The following is a 23,264-nucleotide window of genomic DNA, read 5'->3' on the forward strand; positions in this document are numbered from 1 at the left end:
AATGGGATTTTTGTAACATTTTGGATATGTCTGATTCAATTATAATGAACTTGTATAGAATTTATAAGTAAAATGTATTTATTAATATTATTCTGAAAAAAAGTGGTATCTTTAGCTAATTCTTCCAGGATCAATAAATTAATCAATCTGGTCAACTTTGTGGGTAGCTGACTGTGAAGGTTATTAGCCGATGTAGCTTCTTATTTAGGGAAGTAGAGTTCTAGTTCCTAACATTGTAAAATTAATTTTAAATATTATTGTACTCTTCAGAAAATATATAAACTCACATATACCAAATCTTGCATATATTTTCAGCATTCTCATAAATTCCTTGAATCCACTCCGGTAGTATTGTGCTACAGCTACTGCTACTACTACTGTTATTAAAAGTGTTGCTACTGCTCTTTATTAAGTGGCTACTATAATTCTAGTTCACTTCCTAAGGACATGAATAGATTCTCTCCTTTAAGATTCGTTAAACACTTTTCTGTATAGTATTAATGTGTGTGCATGTGGATTTTGTGTGCTAATAAATCCAGTAATAGAGCATATTACGTAGGGAGGAAGGGAATGAGGGTGTCTGATTTTCTTGGTCTAAGCTGGTTTTCAGTTACTCAATTACCATTTCAAGTTTCTCAGAGGATAGAGACAATTAGAAGTAAGATTTTTCTATTCATGCCTACATTTACCTGATGATCATTTTCAATGAACCGCGAGACTTTGTGGAAGTGATTTATCCCTTTACATGTAATCCCACTGCAAGATTTCCAGTGCACTTGCCATGAGGCTGTGGAATGCATTTTGCATATGGGATCATTTTTGTGTGGCTATGTGGGTAGTAGAGAAAACCGCAAATAACAGGTGATGGCATCTCTTCTGTACAACACGATGAGTTTCATACAGGAGGCCTTTACCATGGAAAGCAGGCCCGGTCTGACCCCTTGAGAACAAAGCGATGATGCTAAGTGTGTTTCTTTCCAGCGGTCACTTGCCCTGGCATTGAAGCCCAGCTCTCAGAACATGTCACCTGGAGACTGGTGTCAGGATCCCTGAATGAGTATGGAGCCCAGGTGGTGCTGAGCTGCAGCCCCGGGTATTACCTGGAGGGCCAGAGGCTGGTGCAGTGCCACGCCAACGGCACGTGGAGCATAGGGGCAGAGAGGCCGAGATGCAGAGGTGAGTAACAGGTGTGCTCCCGACCTCGAGGCCATCCTGAATCACTGACAGCCATGACATCCACCTTTTAAGGGACTGTAATCTGTCGTCCTGTAGATTAACAGTGTAACCCGATGGCATTTCTTTTCATTACAACAACAAATGTGTATTTTTATCTGACATACTTAAATATATGACTGCTGCATTAAGTGTTAAATGCTGTCTTCTTCTTGTTGACGATCATATTTTACAAATGTTGAAATATTAGAATACTCGATATTTCAAATCAGCTCAAAAACAAATCCAGGCCTGTATTTAAAAACATCAGTCTTATTCCATGCACTGACTATTCAAACCTTTTAATTAGGATCTTGGGAATGCGTGTATTTATGCTAAGGATATTGTGTTCTCAAATAATGACTGTCTTGAAAAGGGAGATTATTATTCTCGTAGGTACAAGATAAGCAGTTAAGCCTCTGAGTGGGTTTCATAATAAATATGAATAAATAGAAAAATAAAACAATATTAGCATTGTTCAGAGCACTGTTTGATTCAGACATATTTAATATACCATCTTTAGTGGGATTGTTCACAGGAAATTATCATGCACAAAAACAAGCAGTTAGACTGGTGTCATATTTATAAAATACACAGCTTAGTAAGAATAAACCAGAATAAAAATGGAAAGAGGACAAAAGAAATAATGCCTCACTGTCTGTGATAATCATTCTAATTCCACTTTTAATGGAACAAATGGTAATGAAGCTCCGACTAAAGCTCTTCACCAGCATCACAGAGGCGAATCAGGAAGGGCCGGGACCTCTGCGAGCTCATAATCCAAGTGGACAGCACCCCCAGGCCCTGGACAGCTCTGCCTGAAGCTTATTTATTAATGGTTCCCAAATCATTCCCCAAAGTGTCCTGGTTTGACTGTTGTCTGGTCACTGAACTGGTACTGAATTTCTCCGTGTTAGAGTCTGAATTAGTGAGCTTGCTCCTTCCCACATCTGTCCCCACCAGGAAGCTCAAGGTGTGACTTGGAGACTCAGTCCTTAACTTCATAAGGAGCACATTTTTGTGAGCCCAATCTGCCACTCTGTGGTAGCTTTTTCACAGAATAAACACCAGGTCTACATTTTATTGGAACTGAACCAATAGAATCTTCAAATGTATTGTCATCCAAATCATTGTTACAGCTAAGGAGCTGTATTTTTATTTATTTTGTTTTTTGCCTGTGTTTTATCTAAGAAGGGCCCAGTCCACAGCATCTCCTGGATCTAACTGTTTGGGTTACCTGCCTGCTCAGGGGCTGTAAATGTTAGGAGCTTCCACCCTGCTTGTCCAGTTAGCTCCAGATGAAGAGATGACCTCTGACCACCTCCTAAGCGTTTCCATAACAGCTATGAAGTCAGCTGGGATAGTCGCCACTTCTTGAAGAGTTTGTGTTATTCTGACTCTAGGGTATTCCACCATGTCCATAGACAGAGCCCAGGTATCCAGGGGTGAAGAGGACAGCAGACCTTAGTCTCACTTTAAAACTGTTAGCTCGGCAGTCACCCATCTTTGAGGAGGAATGACTATCAATGGTTATCCCTCAAGAAACAAGAAAGCAAAATTAAAATTCCATGTCTGGGCGTGCCCATATAACCCCCCTAACACAAGGACTGTGTAAAAGCTGGAGCCTCTTGCTATTTTCTTGTTATGTGTATTTATTTTTTGACTTACTGCTTTAAAAATTAAGAAAAATGTTTATCACAGAAATTCATGAATCAAAAAGAAATCATCTTTGCATTTAAAATTTTATACACACAGACCTAGAGAGCTACAATGGAATTTTGCTATATTATAGATATCCAAAGAACATTGTCTGAATTCTGGCCTGTACCTCTTTTCTAACTGCTTAGTTCAGAGCTCTCATAAGTTAGACCTGGGTCAAGCTGTGAAGTCGGCAGGCTGGTCTTTGATGACCTTCTATTTGTATTGATAATTGGGGATCTGCCTGGATTGATCATAAAATCATGGGAGTATTTATCCTTCAGACTACATATTTCATCTGTATCATAGGAGACCACGGAGTGGACATTCTTATTCCATTCTGTGTTGGTGTGGACACTGGTCGTCACTTAGAATGACCTAAATGTGAATTTTCTTGATAATATACTCACAAGTAAATGTCCAGCCTGCATTAAATAACTCATGTGACACTAACTACCCCAGGGACAATGATTTCATGTGGACATTTTCACTTTGAGTGAGGCCTTCTTTCTGGCTTGATCCATGTATCTTGGCATTATCTCTCTTGGCCTACTAATCCAATTCCAGATTCTGGTCTTCATGACATGCCTTCACATACTTAAAAATAGCTATCATATGTCCTCTGAACCTTTTCTTCATGATTGGCAGCACTACCCCAGTCACATGTGTGCCGTGTCAGGTATTTGCTGCTCCTGTCTAACTGCATATTCACAGGGTTTTTTCCAGGAAGAACATGTTTGAAATTACGTACTCTTGACCTTATTTATTTGTCACATTCACAAATAATATCCGTATTGCTGACAGTAACATCCACAGTCCTGTTGACTTCACAGGTTTGAGAAATGAACTGTCTCAATATGATTTCTTTTTCAAAGTAGAGGATTTCAACATGACTATAATTGTAGAATTGAAGGAAAGAGGAAAGAGGCTTTTCAGGGAGGTGAGGCAAAGGCTTAGAATCCACAGTAATAATGAGAAAATACTACAGTATCAACAGTAAATTGGGCAGAGCTGGAGGCACTCTGAGTGTTTTCAGCTGAGCATCCTCTGCCCAAGACACACATCCTCTGTGCAAGACACACTCTGAGAATTCAGAGGAGACAGTTGACTGTGCATATGAATATATATTTAACAGAAGAGAAAAAAGCAAACTTATTGACTTTATTCTTGAAAACTTGATGGGAGAAAAGAACACAGAAATAAAGCTTTCCTTGGATGTTTGACACAGGTTTTTGTTTGTTTTTTAGGGGAGAGGGGTTTTCCCTTTCAATTAGGGGAACTTTTCAGATGGGTGCTGCCTACCTCATTAGCTTGTTGGGTTTACTGCCAATCAAATCTCTACGTCTGAGACCCCATTATCCAGCTGCTGAAAAGCTAATATTTGTTCCATTAGTTCTTCTTTATAGTCTAGTGAACCTTAGTTGTGGACACGCCTAAAATAGTTCCGTCACCAGGTATTTTTAACAGAGGCTAAAAGAATAGAGGAGATGCGAAAACAGAGTCAGCCTTTCTGCTAGTCCACCATTAATGGTGTGTCAAGACCTCCGAGAGGAGGTGTGCTCAGACCTCACTGCTATTTAACGCTTCTTACTAAAAGCTGAGGTTTCAAAACACGGTCCAATTATCCTGAATGGTGACAAGTGGATCTTTAAATATCATAGCTCAGGGTGAAGTTCATACTATGTTTGAGAAAAGGCTTAATGAAAAGTTCATAACTAATTGTAAAAAATCTAAATCCGGCTCAAATCCATTGACATTTGGTAGAGCAAACATGTTAGCAGTATCACTAAATGCACAAGATATGACCCTGTGAGAGTTTAACAATCCTGCAAACTAAGAAATCCTCATGGTTCCCTCAACAACGATAATGTTCCGATCGTGACATACTCTAGAGCTGAACTTCCCAAATTTTTGGTGAGCAGTGCCCCTAGAACACACATTTCCTGGCTGTGTCTGCCCGTTTGAAATGGAACCAGGATTATGTGTCTTGGAGTAAAATCAGCTTAATTAAAAAGACTGGTCTAAATGATAAAATTTTCTTCACTTGAATTATTAGTAAAGGTTTTCAGACTTTGGATTCAGTTCCCTGAATAGGTCCTGAGATGGGCTTCACTGTTAGCGAACCGGGACCCAGCCCTGGTCAGGTGCAAGGCATTGCTTTAGGTGCTCCCACAGTCCTCTCTTTGAATCCTCTGCACAGCCCTACCTGGCAGGTGCTGGTATTAACCTTCAAGATGAACCAGGAGGACTGAAAGACTTAGAGAAGTTGGCCGGCGTCACCGAGCTAGGAACTGGCAAAGCTGAGCAGAACTGGGTGGGTAGCCTGCAGCCAGAATCTGTGTTCTTAATCATGACTTTTCACTGCCTCTTATCAGTTTACTGTTAATAAGGGCTCAGTAGTTTTTAGCTAAATGGCAGCTTTGCCCTAAGCCCTTTACACATAAGAACTCACTCAGTACATCAGGAAGTCTTAATCTTCTTAGAAGAGCTTTTCAAACACTTTTATTCTCACCTGTTAAGACACATTTCAGCCTCTGATGAGCAGTTGGCCTTGATGATTTTATGATTTCCTCCTCCCCTGAGATTCTGCTGATTTCTTTGTGCTCAAACTTGTGGATTTTGAGAGTGCAGGGAGTCAGGTGGTATAACAAGTATCTATAATGAAAGTGACCATTGCGTTCATCTCCCCAACTGGAGTAATCGTGTGAGTGTAAGTGGTCATGGTCAGTAATTATGCTGGACACACGTGTGAACTGGGTACCTACATCTATAATCACTTAAGGTCTAGATTATTTTTTTTTAATTTTCAGAAAGTTTGCACATGTCCTATATAGTCAGCATTTTTATGGAGTTCATGATCCCAACAACTTATGCAAGTAAACGAAAGAAAAAATGAACTCAGTCCTTCTACTGCAGTGGGCATCCCGGGTTTAATTCCTCATTGCTTTGTAGCAGCTGATGACTTTGGGAAAGACCACCCACATTTCTTAATTCCTGCTACACACATATAGGTGTCTGGTAACTATGATGTGATTCTTGAGATTGGTGTAGACCGAAAAGAGGACAGAAAGCCAACTCATTTGACGGATTTGCTCGTGTGTGAATATGTTTGTATACTGTGTATTTACTCAAGAAAAGTTTAGCTATCTGTGAGGATGAAAAAAATAGCAGCGGGTAAAGGAAGGGGTATTTTGGATTCCACCCTAAACTTTCAAGTTTTCATTTCAAGGATATAAGAGAAGAAAAATTAAGCTTCCTAGGTGGTGTGTCTGTCTCACCCTTAGATGACACCCCTGCCCGTGTTCTTAATGAAAATGAAGACTGAAGATTTTGTCGTTTTTAAACAAAAGAGCAGAGTCTGCAGACCTGAAAGAATATTCACTCTGTTTCTCTTTCCCTTCTAGTGATCTCGTGTGGAAGCCTGTCCTTTCCCCCAAATGGGAACAAGATTGGAACAATGACAGTGTATGGCGCCACAGCCATATTCACATGTAACACAGGCTACACACTTGTGGGTTCTCATGTCAGAGAATGCTTGGCCAACGGGCTCTGGAGTGGCCCCGAGACTCGCTGTCTGGGTAAGTTAATCCATCATCGGGCACTTGTTTAACTCAAATAAACCTTAAAAATAGAGGATGGCTGGGCAAATCATGGCACTTCTTGCCATAAATGCTCTGACAGAGTGTTACTAAATCCTACCTGGGTTTTGTTTTTGTTTTTGTTTTTTTTAAGAGGATATTGGGGGTAGGAGTTTATTAATTAATTTATTTATTTTTGCTGTGTTGGGTCTTCGTTTCTGTGCGAGGGCTTTCTCTAGTTGTGGCAAGCGGGGGCCACTCTTCATAGCGGTGCGCGGGCCTCTCACTATCGCGGCCTCTCTTGTTGCGGAGCACAGGCTCCAGACGTGCAGGCTCAGTAGTTGTGGCTCACGGGCCTAGTTGCTCTGCGGCATGTGGGATCCTCCCAGACTAGGGCTCGAACCCGTGTCTCCTGCATTAGCAGCCAGGTTCTCAACCACTGCGCCACCAGGGAAGCCCCCCTACCTGGGTTTTTAATTCTGCACTTTACAATATGACTTCTTCTTTAAGTATCTAAAGGGATTTTTAAAAAATCTGAGCAATAAATGCAGGTCACATGTTGCCTTAAGTGACACAAAGACTATTTTATAGACTGCTGAGCATGTCACTATGCTCAAATGCCATCATGATTTTAGAATGCACAAAAATAAACTTCAAAATTATCATACATTTTGTTATCTTTTTAAATTTTTTAAAAATTGTTATTAAGTTAATGTGATATTAATGTCCGTCAATATAACGACAATGAATTATTTAAAATTGAAAGTGTGCATAGTAACTTGGTCTTCTTTTTCCCAAGGATTAACATTTTCTGCATGACAATTTTTTTAAAAATTGGGCTGAAAAATTTTCCATGGAAAAATCTTCTGAATAAGTGTATGAAAATTGTTGAATAAGCGGCTTAAAGTGCAGTGATTTCTAATGCTTTTAGATCTCCAAGTAATTTGCAAAATATGTAAACTGCCTTTAGTTCTTTAGAACTCTTTCTGTGATCTCAATAATTTTGTAATCACTCCAAAGCAGTAGAAGCTGGAAAGTTTAAGCTTCTGAACCTCTGTGGGCTAGGCTCACTTTAGCAGCTAAGCCAGGACCAGTAAATTTTAAATAGTAATAATCTGTTCTTTTCACTGGAGAGAATTTGAAGAAACACTCAGGAGAATTTGAGAATGAGAGTAAAGTAGCAGTCCCAGAAAAATGCAACTGACGAAAGAAGGAGGTTTTCAGGCTTATCCATGAAATGACTTCCTTCAGATTAATACAAGACTTAGATCAGTGCTGCTTGAATACTGTGTGTGTGTATATTCCTGTTGAGTGTAGTCACTGTAGTTTTCAGCCGAGTGCTTCTGGGATTTTCTGAGCTTTCCTAAGTGTTCTTGTGAGATTGGCCACTGAGTAGTGCTCTCCTTAAGGCAGCTGCAGTTGGGATACGTTTTCTCTGTCAACTGCAGTGGAACTTGGTGCCTTCGAAGGGGATCAGGTGATTTACGAAATTGCATCTCCGCTATGAATTGTAAGATGGAAAGTAATAGCAATTTACATTTGATTAGTGCCTTATGGGATGAAGGTAGGGCAGTGGTAGCCTCAGGGACTTTAAGTGTCAAGTTTAGTTTATGTAACTGTTGAATCATGGGACCAGCTTGAGCCTTACTGATTGCAAATAAACCTTTACCTGTTGTGTGGCATTCTTCTGACCGAAGGTTAGGACTTTGAAGTAGAAAGGACGAAATGCATATTGAATAGTTGGCTGGATGGAGAAGCTCAAAGGCATGGCCTCAGTGGTATGCAATATGGCTTAGGCACTTTTTGGAAGAGGGAGTGCTCAGAAGGAATTTAAACTGAAAATAAAGAGGAAGAAAAATGTCCAGATTATAATGTATAAAACATTAGTGTTGTAGAACTTGGACATGGCATATAAAGAATAATACAGCTGGAAAGGCATGAAGTATTTAAAAGAAAAAAGACACAATTAGAAAAGGGTGAGAAATGATGCATAGCCACATGTTTATAAACCAATGAGTAAAGAATGTGTAATAAATTTAAAGATTTTAAAAGTTTGTAAACATAGTCTCCCAGCTACCACTGAGACTTGAAGGTGTAAAATCCATAATACACAGCATATGGCAGTGAAGGATAGCTCTCTTCCTGAAAAATCGGTGGCTGTTGGGTAGATAATGTAGTGTAACCCAGCAGGAATATATGGCCACAGGACCCAGAATGCTGTGCAAGACACAGCAGAGAATGTGGGGAGAAGAGCAAGCAGGCGGAGAACAGAGGTGATGTCTGTGCTGGAGAAGATTACAAAATGCTCAGAGGGGAAAGGGAAGAGGGGCTGTGATCCTAGATCTGGCACAGATATCTGACAGAGTAGATGCTGGATTCCTCCATAATCCAGACATGAACAAGATGCCCTATTTGGCTATAGTAATTTGAATGGTGTTATTTATTGATGATTGAAAATGTGCATTTTGAGTTTTATCTTACTGAACTCTCGTTAGGCATATCGTAAGTGCTCAGTACTCCTACTTACAGATAAGAAACAAAACTTAGAGCTTAGGAATTTGCCCAACGTTGCAAAGCCAATAATATGCACCAAAAACAGCATTAAACCTAAGCAATTTGCCCATAGAACACAGGCTTCTTAACATTAGGATATGTAAGTAGTTTTTAAAGTTTTGTGCTACTTCACCAATATATTTATCTCTCAAAAAAGAGATATAATAAAAGAGGCTGTTATACTACTATGCTACTTCTAACCAATGAAGAGAAATTTGTTGGTTAACTGAAGGAGAAATGAGCCTTCCTGCTAGATGACTCCCCACCCCAAGGCACCTGCACCATGCAGGTGCTTAGTACCTAAGTGGCTCTTCGTGGATGATTTTGGTTTCCATCCTGCACGGTTCCTGGGTCTCTTGCTTACCTATCATGCTATTATTTTCTTTCCATTTCTTGTCATTTGAATTATTCCTTTGTATGTTTCCATGGTTTTGAATGTCTTAAAAGTCTGGGTTTCTACCAAGCTAAATGACCTTGGGTAACCTTCAGGCTCATACGGACCCTGTGAGGATAAACTATATAGTCACGGAAGGAAAATGACTCACAGTGACAAAGGAGGTAGTTGCTAAAGATACTTTCCAAAAATTCAAATACTTTCCAAAAATAGTCCATATGATCGCATGACTTCAACTCTAACAGAGAAGAGGCAGGACCCTCAAAAACCAAAACAACCCCCAAAACTCTGACTTTAAGAAACAAATCACCCCAGTGTGGAGGAAATGGGAAATTACCCAAGGAAACAGAGACAGTTACACCAGATGTTCTACAATGAATCCAGTTAAGAGAATGAAGTACATTTGAAGGGCCATGTCCTGAAGGACAGATCTGCCACGAGCTGGGAACAGCAGAAGTATTGAGGACCATGAAATGCACGGCCCATGCATAAGTGATGTTTGAAATAAAACCCAGGTTCACTCATCAGAGTTGGTGTTAAAGGAAGTGGATGAAAGAAAGCAGAAGGGCTCAGCTTCCTCCTCATGCTGTCTTTTCTGTAAAGGAGAATTATGTGAATATGAAGGTTAGAGGATCTTTTTTATCAGACACTGGAACCTCAAGAAAGAGAAGGAGTCCATCAAAGAGAACTTGAGAGTTTCAAGTAGAGTTGAGTCTCCTGGCCAGGAGAGTCCCATCCAAGCAAGCTTCGGGTACCAGGGAGAAGATGGCCGAGTCACTGGCTCCTATGGGATGTCATTAAAAGGAAGTACTCTAGCATTAGACAACTATTTGGTGTGACTTTTCACACACAAGGAAAAGAAGTTAGCTGTCAGAAGCTATGGATTTGTTAACTTGATGATACCCAGAGCAGATAATCAAATCTATTATTTGTAAGTTCTTGTGTGATGTATATTTATGAAGAGCTAACATAGGTTCACAAAATTAACATGCAAGTCTGGATCCATCTTTGTTTGATGTTACTTTTAGATGGGTGTTTAAAAATAGTCTTCAGAAACGGTGTTTCTAAATTTTCGGCAAGATGTATGTCAAGGTTTTCCATCATAACTCTTACAATTAAGAAAGAGTAATGTGGACCTTAGGTTAAGTCTTTAAAAGATCGCCTGAGGGGGCTTCCCCGGTGGCACAGTGGTTGAGAGTCCGCCTGCCGATGCAGGGGACATGGGTTCGTTCCCCGGTCTGGGAAGATCCCACATGCCGCGGAGCGGCTGGGCCCGTGAGCCATGGCCACTAAGCCTGCGCATCCGGAGCCTGTGCTCCGCAATGGGAGAGGCCACAACAGTGAGAGGCCCGCGTACCACAAAAAAAAATAAAATAAAATAAAATAAAGATTGCCTGAGGGACAGTACATGAATGATGTTCAGTGGATTGCTGTGATTTTGGGAAGGAGGTTTCCAGGTGTATGTTTCTCTCTCCTCACTCTAGTCCTTTCCAAAACATTTATTTAGCTCCTGGATGAGGGCATAACACTGCTAGCTGAAAGCGTGAGAATAAATGTGTAATGACAGATTCAGGAAATCTTCAAGTTGAATGGTAGGCCAATTAGATTTCATTAGACATAGGAAAATAATGGAAATAGTGTAAAATTTTTCTCAAAGTAAAAAACAAAATAACTGTCAATGTACATGCTGAGGAGAAAATGATGAAATCATAGCACACACAGAAGGACTGGGTGTTTTGGACAATGGAAGGCTCGTCTGTGTGAAGATATGCCTCTGACACTGATACTGGTTTGTGACTAGTCTCCATCTTGTTCCGTGAGCCTGGGTGGGCCATGTCTGGGGTGATGGTTTCAGTTCTGTGAGACTGTTTACCTGGGATCTTGAGGAATTGAAATGTGTATGTGGTGAAGCATCTGGTAATCATGACACTGGAGGAATGTTTGGAAAACTTGTGATCCTAAGTCGGGCTGAGAGAAAAGTTAGGGAGTAATTAATATTTTCAAATATTTAAAATAGTCGGTGGGAAAAAGAAGAAAAGAAAAAGAAACAAAAATGAAATTAATGAAACACAGCTGCCAAGGGCAAGGACCGGGATTGCTAATGACATTAGTGAAACAGCTCCATTCATTGGTTTGAAATAGCAGATGCTATGTACAGAAAAATAGTTTTCAGACCCAATATAAGAAATATTTTCCCTTATTTATTTTTTAACATGTGGGATCTGTCCAGAAATGCAATGAAGACTTCCTATAGAAGGTGGTTGGCCAACTGGCAGGTTTTTATCTGGGGCTCCATTAGACTCTGAGCTTTATTGATTCTACACCCACCATGCTTTCTCCATCACAATGCAAAATGCTTTGCCAAAAACATTTTTCAAGTTGTATGTGAGGTATCTTGCTTATTTTTAGGATTACTAGAACAAAAACGCTTTTGCCTGAGATTTTCCTTCTATTTCATGTGGAGCAGGGATCTCTTATTTCTAGTTGTGGTACGATGGTTATTTCCAGTGGTTTCCGTCAGGGAAGAATACGCCAATTTCTTGATGATCATTGCAGCGGAAATGGCCAAGCATATGCACAGGCGCTGCCACAGTGAGAGTCTTGTGATTGTTAATGGTAAGAGAGCTGGATTTAAGGAGATGACGGGTGATTTTCTTTGTCTAACATTCGAGAACCTAATCTATGCTGTGTTTGCGGGTACCTAGTCTGAATTCTAAGCTAGAACCTTTGAGAAAAGATAGAATAAGGAAAGCTGGGCAACCCTGTGTGAAACCATAATTATACCTAAAATTTAGGCAAAGTAATACATTATGTGTATCAGAGTACATTTTTATAAGGGGTTAGCCCACACTTAATCAACGCCATCATCCCTGCTTTACAACTGGGCTCTCCCAGGGTGCTGTGAATTGCCCCGGACTTGTTCTGATTTACCATCTGTGCTGTGCAATGCTACAAATCTCCCTGGGCTGGAGAATTAAGCACTGAGAAGGCTCACCCCGTATCTGCATATCAGGTAACTTATAGTCTATCAGGGAAGTTTTACTGTCCCCACGCTCCCATAATTATTTTCTTCTGTTTATCTTCCCTGCGGTAGTTTGCATTGAACCCGACACAGAGCACACCGACTACACGAGGTTGTACATTTGTAATCCAGGTCTCCTATCATAGAAAGCTACATTAATCTTTTAATACCATTTATATCATTTAGACTTTTTCAACACATAATAACCCATCATGTCTTTCACTGTTACCTCTTTAATCTGTTTACTCAAGACGTCAGTGATAGATTGAGACATTCCCACCTAAAGAACATTATCTTTTTTTCATTAGATTATTTTGCTATTATCTGAAGTAAGTTTGCATTTGCTATAATGACCTATGAGGAGATGAATTCTTTTGTAAATACGATATCATGGTGACATGCATGTGGCTAAAATAGCTAAATGACATGATTCAAAATGATATCATGAGACCAAGTTTTTTCATAGCTGTTAGGGAATAAAACTGGAAAGTATTCAAGTGCCTTGAATTTGATGATAGATCCACGTACAAATTTTTAATAAAACAAGTGATTATGACAATGCTTATATTGCAGCAAAAAGATGATATTAGAGCAGAAAGGTTAACCCCTCCCTCCTTGATCTTGGTATAAAAGAGACCTGCAGTATAACCCTTAGGCTGTATGGTAGTCAGGGAAGGGAACACATTTGGAAACACTCAGTGCTAATCTTCACATTTTACACCTGCATTATCAGTGGCTCGCAGATAAATGTCACAATATTCCTCCCAGCCTCAAGTGCTTCTGTCTCTATTTCTGAATATTATCTGGTGATACTCATTTAATTCCTCAAGAAATATTGCACAGGATGTAAAGGAGGTGGTTCTTTTTTCTTTTAAGGAAATTATCATCAAAGGAATAAATAAGATAAAAACCAAGTATCTTTAATAAAAATTTGAGATTGATGAATGTGAGGAGAGAGGTCCATGCAAAATCCTCCCCATACCCAGGGAGGGAGCCACTTTGATGAACAGGGGACTCCAACACACAGAAATGGACTAGAGTCATCCCAGAAATGAGAGCCGCAGAACAAACAGCAGCTGCACAGGTGCAGAACTGTGAGGCAGGAGGCCCTGGTGGTTCACCTGGACCAAGCACATCCCGGGCTGGGGCTCTCTGTGGTCACATGATGCTGAGGGACGGTGCTAACAGGGCAGTGTGACCGTGGAAAGAATTCACGTCCTTTCACGAACACCCCCTCTAGATCAGGCAGGGGCTAATGCTGGTGCAGAGGCCGTGACAGTGCTCGTAGAACTCACAGTCTCGGAGTGGAGATAAATAGGTAAGAGAAATTCTCTTTCTACCCGCTGAATTCAAAACAAACAACCCTCACCATGTCGGTATTGTAAATGGATGGTCCTGGAGATGGAGGTCTCCTTCTGCAGGGAAACCTAAAATAAGGGAGATGTTTGCGTTGAGTCTTAATGGGCAGTAATTCCTTTAGGGTTTGTGAAGACTGCAAACACAAGGTGGATTTGGATTAAGTTATATGACATTTTACAGGCAGACAAGAATGTGAAAGACGTTTTATGCAAAAGGGTAGTGTGGCAAAGTGATAGAGGTAAAAAGTGTGGTACATTGAGGAACTACACTAATAAAAAGGCAGACGAAAGATTTCTGAAAGCCCCAGAGACTACCCAAATCATGGTACTGGCCTGAAATTTTCTTATCAAATATGGTTTAAGATAACTGCCATTGACTAGGGTGTGTCAAACAGAGCTGTGATACAAATGTATTTTGTGGCAAAGCGATGAGCCCTGGTCGTTGGTGTTACTGAGGGCACAGAGTGTTGTACAGCTCATCACGTCCCACCGGCCAATCCCTGCAAAGGTTCACGTGCTTTCTGCGATACTACATTTTCTCGGACTTCACAAAGTTGCTCAACATTACCCCTCAAAATTGCTCGTGGAGAAAAAGAAGAAGTCTCATTTGTGAGAACTCAAATGTGTTCCTTTAATATGCACAGATCTGGAGATTTAAATACCATCCATCGACGTTTAATGCTCTTAAACGTGTTCCCTGTACATAAGAGGATCTGATCCATCTGACATTTCATGACCATTTGTTAATACTCAAGCGGTGCTTGCTATTGGCTTTAGAATTCACTGCCAAATACCCCTGCCTTTAGCCCCAAGCTGGAGTTATCACTGGAATGGGCAGAATGAAGCAGATTGCATTTCTGATTCTCTTGCAGGTACAGCGTACTTACAACGCTTATTATTTTATTTTCAGCAATAAGTACCAATAATTACAAAGCAAACATGAAGGTTGAATATTTGGTTTGTAGATTTTGTAAGAATGTATGAATGTATTCGGTTCTAATCCCCAAACCAATATTTAGTATTTGTACTGATACAGACTGGCACAGTGAAAAGAAGGTGACCTTAAAATAGGGAATTCTGGGGGGGGGCGACGTGTTTGTGTGTACATGTGAATGTGAGACAGTGTGGCCTTAGGACAGGAGAGAGATCCAGCTATTCAGTTCCTGTTGACGCACAGACCCCGCAGCGAGGATGCCCAGCACAGGGAACTACTGTAACCTGGGAGCCACGCGCCCAGCAGGTCCCCTGGAGGAGCAGGTTTCCATGGCACCAGTGGAACTGTATTAAATTCCCAAATCACAGAATTCGCTTCTGAAATTGCACGAGTCTAGGTAATTGTAAGAGACTCTAACACACGTTCCCTGAAAGTATTCAGTACTTGAAAGAAGCATTCAGACTCTGCCTTTGTTGTGAGGTTACGCACATCTGCTGACTGACATCTGACACTCTGTGTCTGTCACTCAGCAAAGTCACCACTGCAAGTCAGTGCGGTTTGTTAGGTTGCAGACCGTGATCACTGCAGCATCAGAAACAGTGATGCGCAGTGCAGAGAGCTCAGCTCGCTGCTGCAAAACCCTGCCCATGGGTGGGACTCCATCTCTACAGTGTACGTGCACGTGACTCCCAGACAGCAGGGATGCAATGGCAGGTATGGGGACAGAGGACGCAAGGGATTCCATTCATCCAGGGTGCAGTTTTCAGAATATTCACTCTGCTACTCAGAATCGTTGTACGACACACACTAAAACATCTGCGAGTACACGCTGGACAATAACCTTCTAGGACCACTGCTTGGAGAGGCTGGTGCTGCTGAGGCCCTGCCCTGAGGGATAAATGCGTTACTCGCGGGAAGTGCCGGTCCCCGTCCCGTGTGCTGGCCCGGGCTGCGTGATGTCAGGGCCGCGGGCTGGCAGCTTCTCTGTGCTTCAGACCGTGAGCTGGGCTCCCACACGGCTGGGCCGCCGTCTGCCTTCTCCAGTTACCAATGCGGGACGAGTTTGCGGGAAACCCTCGACCCAGGAGGAAACTGAGAATCCCCTTGCCCGTCCCTTTTTCTCCCTGGGTTTGGCTCATGGCAGCCCCAAGGCGACTTCTCCCTGTGAGAGGCGACTGGCATTCATTCAACCTGGCCACCACTCTGTGTTTTAACGATGTTTGGTAGATTTTATTCCTCCTAACTCAATTTTCGAGAAAGATTGTTAAAAGAGATTCTCTTTTCTATTTGGGACATCTAACTAAAGCATAATAACTAAAATATAGTAAATAAAAACAATACAGCTTTCGTTATATCTAAAGTAGCATAAACTTAAAGGCCAGTGATTTTCAGAGGAGTCATTTTGCAAATGAGGTGAAACCGCAAACTCTTGTGACCCACTCACAGGTATGAAATCTCAATTTTTCTGAATTTCATGGAATTCCTATTCCATTGTTCAATTTGTCTTAACAGGCCAATTTGAATGATATTTTTTAATGGTATAGTGTGTGAAACAGAGTCACCTGACTAGAACTGGAAAATACCCACCCCAGCATGGAATTTTTGATTCTGCTACTGATTCTCTCAAGAACAATTTTAAGCAGTTGGAGAATTACCCGTTCCATAGTAATGCCTGTCTTCAGCAGGGAGAAAATGGAGAATTAAAATGTAAAGTTCTAGGAATGTGGAAGTAGTAGAATTGGTTATTCACACTTAACTAAAAGAAAATTCAGCAGTTCCTTTAGGATATGTCTCTATATCTATCAATCAATCTGTCCATTGAATTAAAAATCATATGCAGTTACAGTTTTACGACATTCTACCTGATTCTTTAGCTCCTTGCTAGCCAGAGCTCTCAGGCTCTGATTAGTGGCAGATTATTAAATTCACGAGTAGGATTGATGTAAAAATAAAATAGGCCACATGCTTTTCACTTAGATTTTCTGTCCGCACTTTAATGGAAGCATTTGTCAGGAAATTTGGCTTCCTTGATTTCCTAGGTGTGACGACACTGGCTACAGAATTGCCTGTAAAAAACATTTAGTGATCTTTGTTTAAGCTGAAGCCAAATGCTAATGAAAAAGAAACAAGCAAACAAAAGCACAAACACAAAACCTAGGGGCCTGGCATCACAGTGTCCGATCTATTGGATAATTACATTATTTTATTTAGTTGATATTTTGTTTTGAAATATGCAGGGCTGCCCTCATCCCAATTCTTTTTTTTTTCCAGTTAATAGAGTTACTTATCCTTCTTTACTGCTTTTTATACTCAGTAGAATAGTCATAATTAAATGCACCCAAAATTATGGAGATGTAGCACATGAAATATGTAAGGTCATAAACCGAAGAGGATAAAATGGGTGCCCTTCTGGGAAATGGATAATTTGGTCCAATAGCTCCATAGTCTTCATTTTAACTGAGACTCTAAAAATAAATCAAAGTTCTCAGTACAGGGACCATTCTCTCACCTCCACCGGGCTAACAAACATGCACCCTTCAGGCCTTACATGTTGCCTCTTTCAGGGTGTCTGATGCCCAGCTGGGCTACATGTCCCTCTCCACTCCTCACCTCTTTTTAGTTTCAATGTACTTTTAATTTTTATTTATTTATTTTTTTAATGTTTATTTATTTATTTATTTTGGCTGAGTTGGGTCTTAGGACTGTTCATTACAGTGGGCTTCTCTCTAGTTGTGGCGCGAGGGCTTAGTTGCCCTGCGGCACGTGGGATCTTAGTTCCCTGACCCGGGATTGAACTGGTGTCACCTGTGTTGCAAGGCGTATTCTTAATCACTGGACCACCAGGGAAGTTTCCCTGTTCCTCACCTCTTTAGGGGCAAACACCCTGGGGCACTTTCTGTGTCAGACCTCCTGTCTCTTTTATGATTGTATCTTATTTTTCATTGAATTCCCAGCCCCAAGGACATTGCTGGCCCACAGCTAGTCAGCAGTCAATTATTACCAGTAAAGGAAAGCCACCTAGGAGACAGTGGATTTGGAAATGCTCTGAAAATGTAAAGGGCAACACGGTCCATTGTGAAGTTACTTTATTTCTATTCACCTCATCAACTGTTTAATTAGTGACTAATAAGTGTTAGACACTCAGCAGATGCCTGAACATAGTTACAAAGATAGAGAAGTGCTTTCTACATAGTGTGTCTATAACAAAACTGGGGCTACATTAAAAAAAATTCACAAAGGACATATCCCAGTATTATCATAGGATAACAGAATCTTAAATTTGAAATAGAGCTCAGAGTACATTGAACTCAAATTCCACCTCATACAGTTTTTCCCTTCTACAATATTTCGACATGTTACTGTTGAAATTTTGGTTAAATACTGTAAGTGGAATATTCTATATTTGTGAATAGCCCATAATTGGTCTAAGGCTTTGAATGTTTTAAAGAGGAACTCACCTGAGGGCTGGAAAGTTATGAGTGACAAACAGATTGTTCTCTACCAGCTTCAGATCCAGAAGTCACATCGTCCACGTTTACTTAAAATAGGAAGTGAAGTTTGAGGTGAAGCTGTCAATTCTTCTTTCAGGCACTGAGCTGAAAGGGAGTGTTTTTGAAAGACATCCCCAATTTTCCTTAGGTCTTTAAGGCCAGTTCCTCCCAGAACTGAAGTGACCACGTGTCAGAGAAGAGTTGCTGTTGGAAGTCTTTGTTTCCACACAAGCCTGTCAGCCTTGCCATCTGGTTTCTGGAGTGTACAGATATCTCCTTGCCGTTAGGAGTGCTCATTTGCCAGGCTTTCAACAGAGAGTGCAGCTTTGAACCATGTGCTCCTACTGAAAACTTAGATGAAAAACATATGATTGAGGTTTAAAAGTGAGCCTAGCCAGTCGTGTTTGTCCCAGTCAAGAGTGAGGCTGTGCAGATCACGGAGAGGGATGGCACTTTCTGTCGCAGTATAGCATCTCGGTCACCCTGAGCCTGGGCCCCTCCTCCTGGAGTGCTGATGGGGTTCAGAATACCCCCAAATGCCTGACATTCTCTAGAGTAACAGCCAGGAGTCAGGTGGCCACACTCCCTTTGAGGATTGGAGTGTGTTATTTTGGTGTGTGCTTCTAGAAATTACATCTTTTCCTTCTCGCCGGGAAGCGGCTGGATCCCTGCAGTAAGCCCGCGCGTGGCGGATCTGGCTCCTTTCTTGTCTCGGGGATGTGAGTGGGGCTCCACGTCTCCACCTGACAGAGATGGCCGTGCAAAGCCCAGCCTCTGGGAAGGAGCCCGCATCCATGTTCAGGATAACAGCCTCAGAAGCTCTCCCTTCAACCCCCGGAGAACATTCAGCCTCCTCCCAGTTCCCTGCTTGTGTCACGCCTGGTGTGGGGGGAGGCGATCTGGCTTCTGGTCAGAATCAGCTTTATTGATCTGTATCTGGCTGAGTGGAAAAGCTGCAGAGGTGACAAGAGATCAAGCGAATCGAGCACAACTTGACCCGACCTCTTACAAATGTTGGGCAGAGTTTCTGCTCAAAGAGGGAGGGACACCCATCACCGATTCGGTTTTCTCCCTCTGTCCTCTGCAAGGTCATCCTGCTGATAACAGATCTAGTTCAGACCTAGGATAACACCACGCAGCTGCATTGCCTTAAACAGAAATAGAGGGCACTGTTGTGAATTCTTCCAGAATGGTGGCATTAACCCTGAGTGTCCTATGACAGTAGTTTGGCCATGCTCTCAGCTCTGGGGTTGCTGTACTCTGAGTAAAGCACTGGCAGCTGGGTGCTCTATTCGGGGCGGCAGTGGCCAGGGGAAATCCACCCCAAAACGCCCTGCAGCTGCTCCAGCCTAAGGAGCGAGTTTTGGCGGACAATTTAGGAACTCTCCTTGTCTATCCGAAACCCCTGTGTCACTCACATCCTTTTCATGTCAGTTACTGCTAATGCTCCATAGTTTGTTAACAAGATACTCTTTCCATGTACGTGAGGAGGGGAGAGGTGGGGTGGGGGAGGGACAGAGGGGATGACGGATGGAGGGGAAGGAAAGAAAGTGGAAGGAGAGCGAAAGAGAAGGGAATCCCGCCTTTCCTAGTTTTCCCCGGACCACACAGCACCTTCCTACTGTTACAGAGAAAGAATATTCATGGCGTTCCTTAAAGATAATGAGGCAGACTTCATTTAGGACCCTAGCGGTTGGTGTAGGGACCAGGGTGATGGGATTTCACAAAGATATGGCTCAACTCCAGATTCCTTGTGGGCCCGTGGGGGTCACAGCCAAGGGGCAGGGAGGGGGCACGGGTGGGACATTCCTGAGAGGGAACCTCAGGGCTTGGAGGGGTTCTGGCTGAACCCACCTACCAGTGGCAGGTGCAGTGAGAAACTGGATCAGATGTTGAGACTGGAGGGTTCTTGCAGGCTGACTTAGCAGGGTGCTTGCTAAAGTCGGCTTTTACAAGTAGGTGCACAGGTGGGCCTGGGAGGAGTGTCAGGACCCGGATTAAAGCTTTGTCAGGCAAAGAACCTTTGTCACTCCCCAGCCTTCAACTCACGAAGGACTGAAGATTCCTCTAGCTTCCTTCCCCACTTGGAAGCCCCCTGGTCCTGAAGCTTATCCGACACCCTGTTCGCCTGCGACCTGACATATCAGAGTCCTCACATCAGTACTGTTTTCCTCCCCTGAAGTGTTGATGTTCACCCCAATTTCGTTTTGGGGCCCTTTCTTTCCTTGCTGTACATACTTTTCACGGGCGAGCTCAGCCACCTGTTGGGTTCAGCCTCCATCTGTAATCTAGCTTTTCCTAAATCTCTGTCTTCAGGGTGTCCCTCCCCTGAGCTCTGGACTTCTGTGTTCAGCTGACATGTGACAGTTTCCCCTAGACATCAGTGCAAACATAACTCAAATGGACATTTTCTGAAATTGAACTTATTTTCTGATATCAATCCTTCCTTTGGAATTTCACAGGTAGTTCAGGAATCTAGTCTCTCACTGGAGATCCTTCCATCCTTTTCTTTGCTACCCATTTTCAGTAGGGTTACAGAACTTATATTAATTCCAAGTGTCTCTTCCTTTCTTTTGGCTTTTATTTGGAAATAGAATAAATAGACAAATAACATAAAATATCAGTAAGAAAAATAAGTAAAAGAAATAAATGGAGAAACCATAACTGGGGAAATACCTTTTAACAATTTTATATTTGAACTATTACTTATGTTACCCACAATTGTTGAGAAAAATTAATGAGCTGAAGAAAACTCTTATCAAATAAAAAATATATAAATGGAAAAAATTCCAATAATGTTTGCATTCAATTCTGTCAGTCACTTGACAATAAAGATAAACTAATTTTGAATGTAGTACTTTTATTATTTTAGATTTTTTTATTGGAGTATACTTGATTTACAATGGTGTGTTAATTTTTCCTGTACAGCATAGTGACCCAGTTATACATAGACATATATATCCTTTTGTATATTCTTTTCCATTCTGGTTTATCCCAGGATGTTGAATAGAGTTCCCCGTGCCATACCGTAGGACTCTGTTGTTTCTCCACGAATGTGGTACTTTTATAGAAGACAAGCTCTCCAGCGTGTTTTTGTTGGTTTTGCTTGCTTTTCAGCTGGCCACTGTGGCTCCCCGGATCCCATCGTGAACGGCCACATCAGCGGCGATGGCTTCAGTTACAGGGACACCGTGGTTTATCAGTGCAACCCCGGTTTCCGGCTCGTGGGGACTTCCGTCCGGATATGCTTGCAAGACCACAAGTGGTCCGGACACACCCCAGTCTGTGTCCGTAAGTACAGCCTGTGAACTAAGTCGGCGGGTGCTTCCCTTCGTGGTGTTTTCTTTTGTCATTAGGTCATAACACAGACACGTTTAAGCTCAGAGAAAGGATGGAGAGCTGTCGGAAGAGAGAGAACGTGGGCGCTCCTCCCTGTCCGTCTTTGGTCCTTCTCCCGTTCCATGTCCTTCTGGCGCCTCCTCCAGGCTCCCTCCACATTGAATTTGCTCACCAGCTCATCTCAGATGGGTCCCAGGATGAGGGATGTCAGGCATTCATTCCCCCAACGTTGTCCCAGGACAACAAGGTGGAAACAGCATCCCACCAGAGGAGGATAGAGGTGCTGGGTCCGAGTCTGCAGGTTGGCTTTGCAGGGGCCCCACGGTAGCCACCCGCCAAGCTTCTGTGTTGTTTTGTGTTCTTGTCATTGCTTCATCAAGAACGCAGAGAGTTTGTACGCAATCCTCCCTTTAATAAAGAGGTGAAATTGTATGTAACCGTTGTCCTCAAACTTTATAACTTGAGAGACGAATGCTGACTCCTATTTTTAGAAGATTGTACCCTTATGCAAATTTCCTTTTAAACCAATTTTTTTCCCTAATATGTTCTTTATTTTCTTAAACAAAGGGATTGTTGATGTAAGTTTAGGACAGTGACAAGTGTTCTCTGTGATAGTGCTGTGGTAACTGTACACAGTTCCAGGGTGAAAGCTTTACTTAGAAGAAAAAATTGTTGACAAGATAAATGAGAAGGAAAACACCAGTTTTACAACTGTAATGTGTTTCTTTTGAAAGGGCCAGTGAAGGATATGTTCATGATTTATATTGCTGTTATTGTGGACATGACATAATGAGGGTTGGCTATGTTCCAAAGGACCATACAATAGGGAATGTCAAAGAAAATATGATTTGAGCATGTACTCTTATTTTTCCTAATTTCATGATGTTTAAATTGATATTGGATTAATTTATGCATACACAATTTAAATTATCATCCAAGTCCCTATAATGTTTCAAGATGAGAGTTCCACAAAATTAGCTGGTGTGTTCTAAGGGGAAAATATTCAGAACTCATGATTAATACAAAAATTTAGCATCTCTTGTTTTTCACTGCTTTATTTTAAAATTACCTGATATTCTATCATGATGTAAGAAATAATAATGATGATGATGATGAAGAAAGTACATTTGCCAGGTGCTAGTTATTTTCCACGATTATAATAAAAACCTGTGGGTTCAGCCCGTGATTCTTTCTCTCAATATTCCCTTCCAAATATAAACACAATCTGCAACATATCTGATTAGCTGTCAACCCCTTAATTCATACATTTAACATACCTGTACATGTATTAATAAAGAATGCCAGGTGAGAGTGATGACTTGTTAATGTGGACCTGTCTTCCTCCGTAGCCATCACCTGTGGCCACCCGGGGAACCCTGCCCACGGCTTCACTAACGGCAGCGAGTTCAACCTGAACGATGTCGTGAACTTCACCTGCAACACCGGCTACTTGTTGCAGGGCGCATCTCGAGCCCAGTGTAGGAGCAACGGCCAGTGGAGCAGCCCTCTGCCCACGTGCCGAGGTAGGAGAGCTTCCAGGGTTAGTGAGGGCTGAATCATAACACCCAGGAGCCTGTCTGTGTGCATAGAGGGTGAAGCTTCCCCTCCAGGGTCAGGGCTCCTGCAAGCGCCTTTTGTTGTGGTGGGGAAACATTTCTGAGTATAACGCGCAAATCGCTCCATGG

At 41.9% G+C, this 23,264-nt stretch overlaps 1 protein-coding gene across 1 annotated transcript in view; it reads left to right on the forward strand.

The window, feature by feature from the left end:
- CSMD1 (CUB and Sushi multiple domains 1) overlaps positions 1 to 23,264 on the forward strand; it is a 1,461,432-nt gene that overhangs the window by 1,393,941 nt on the left and 44,227 nt on the right. Inside the window, exons 53-56 of the mRNA XM_060085850.1 lie at positions 982 to 1,176; positions 6,315 to 6,488; positions 21,358 to 21,531; positions 22,929 to 23,102. Coding sequence (XP_059941833.1) covers positions 982 to 1,176; positions 6,315 to 6,488; positions 21,358 to 21,531; positions 22,929 to 23,102 — 717 coding nt within the window. The remainder of the gene's footprint in view (positions 1 to 981; positions 1,177 to 6,314; positions 6,489 to 21,357; positions 21,532 to 22,928; positions 23,103 to 23,264) is intronic.

The sequence above is a fragment of the Mesoplodon densirostris genome, chromosome 20 (assembly GCF_025265405.1).
Source record: "Mesoplodon densirostris isolate mMesDen1 chromosome 20, mMesDen1 primary haplotype, whole genome shotgun sequence".
NCBI lineage: Eukaryota > Metazoa > Chordata > Mammalia > Artiodactyla > Ziphiidae > Mesoplodon > Mesoplodon densirostris.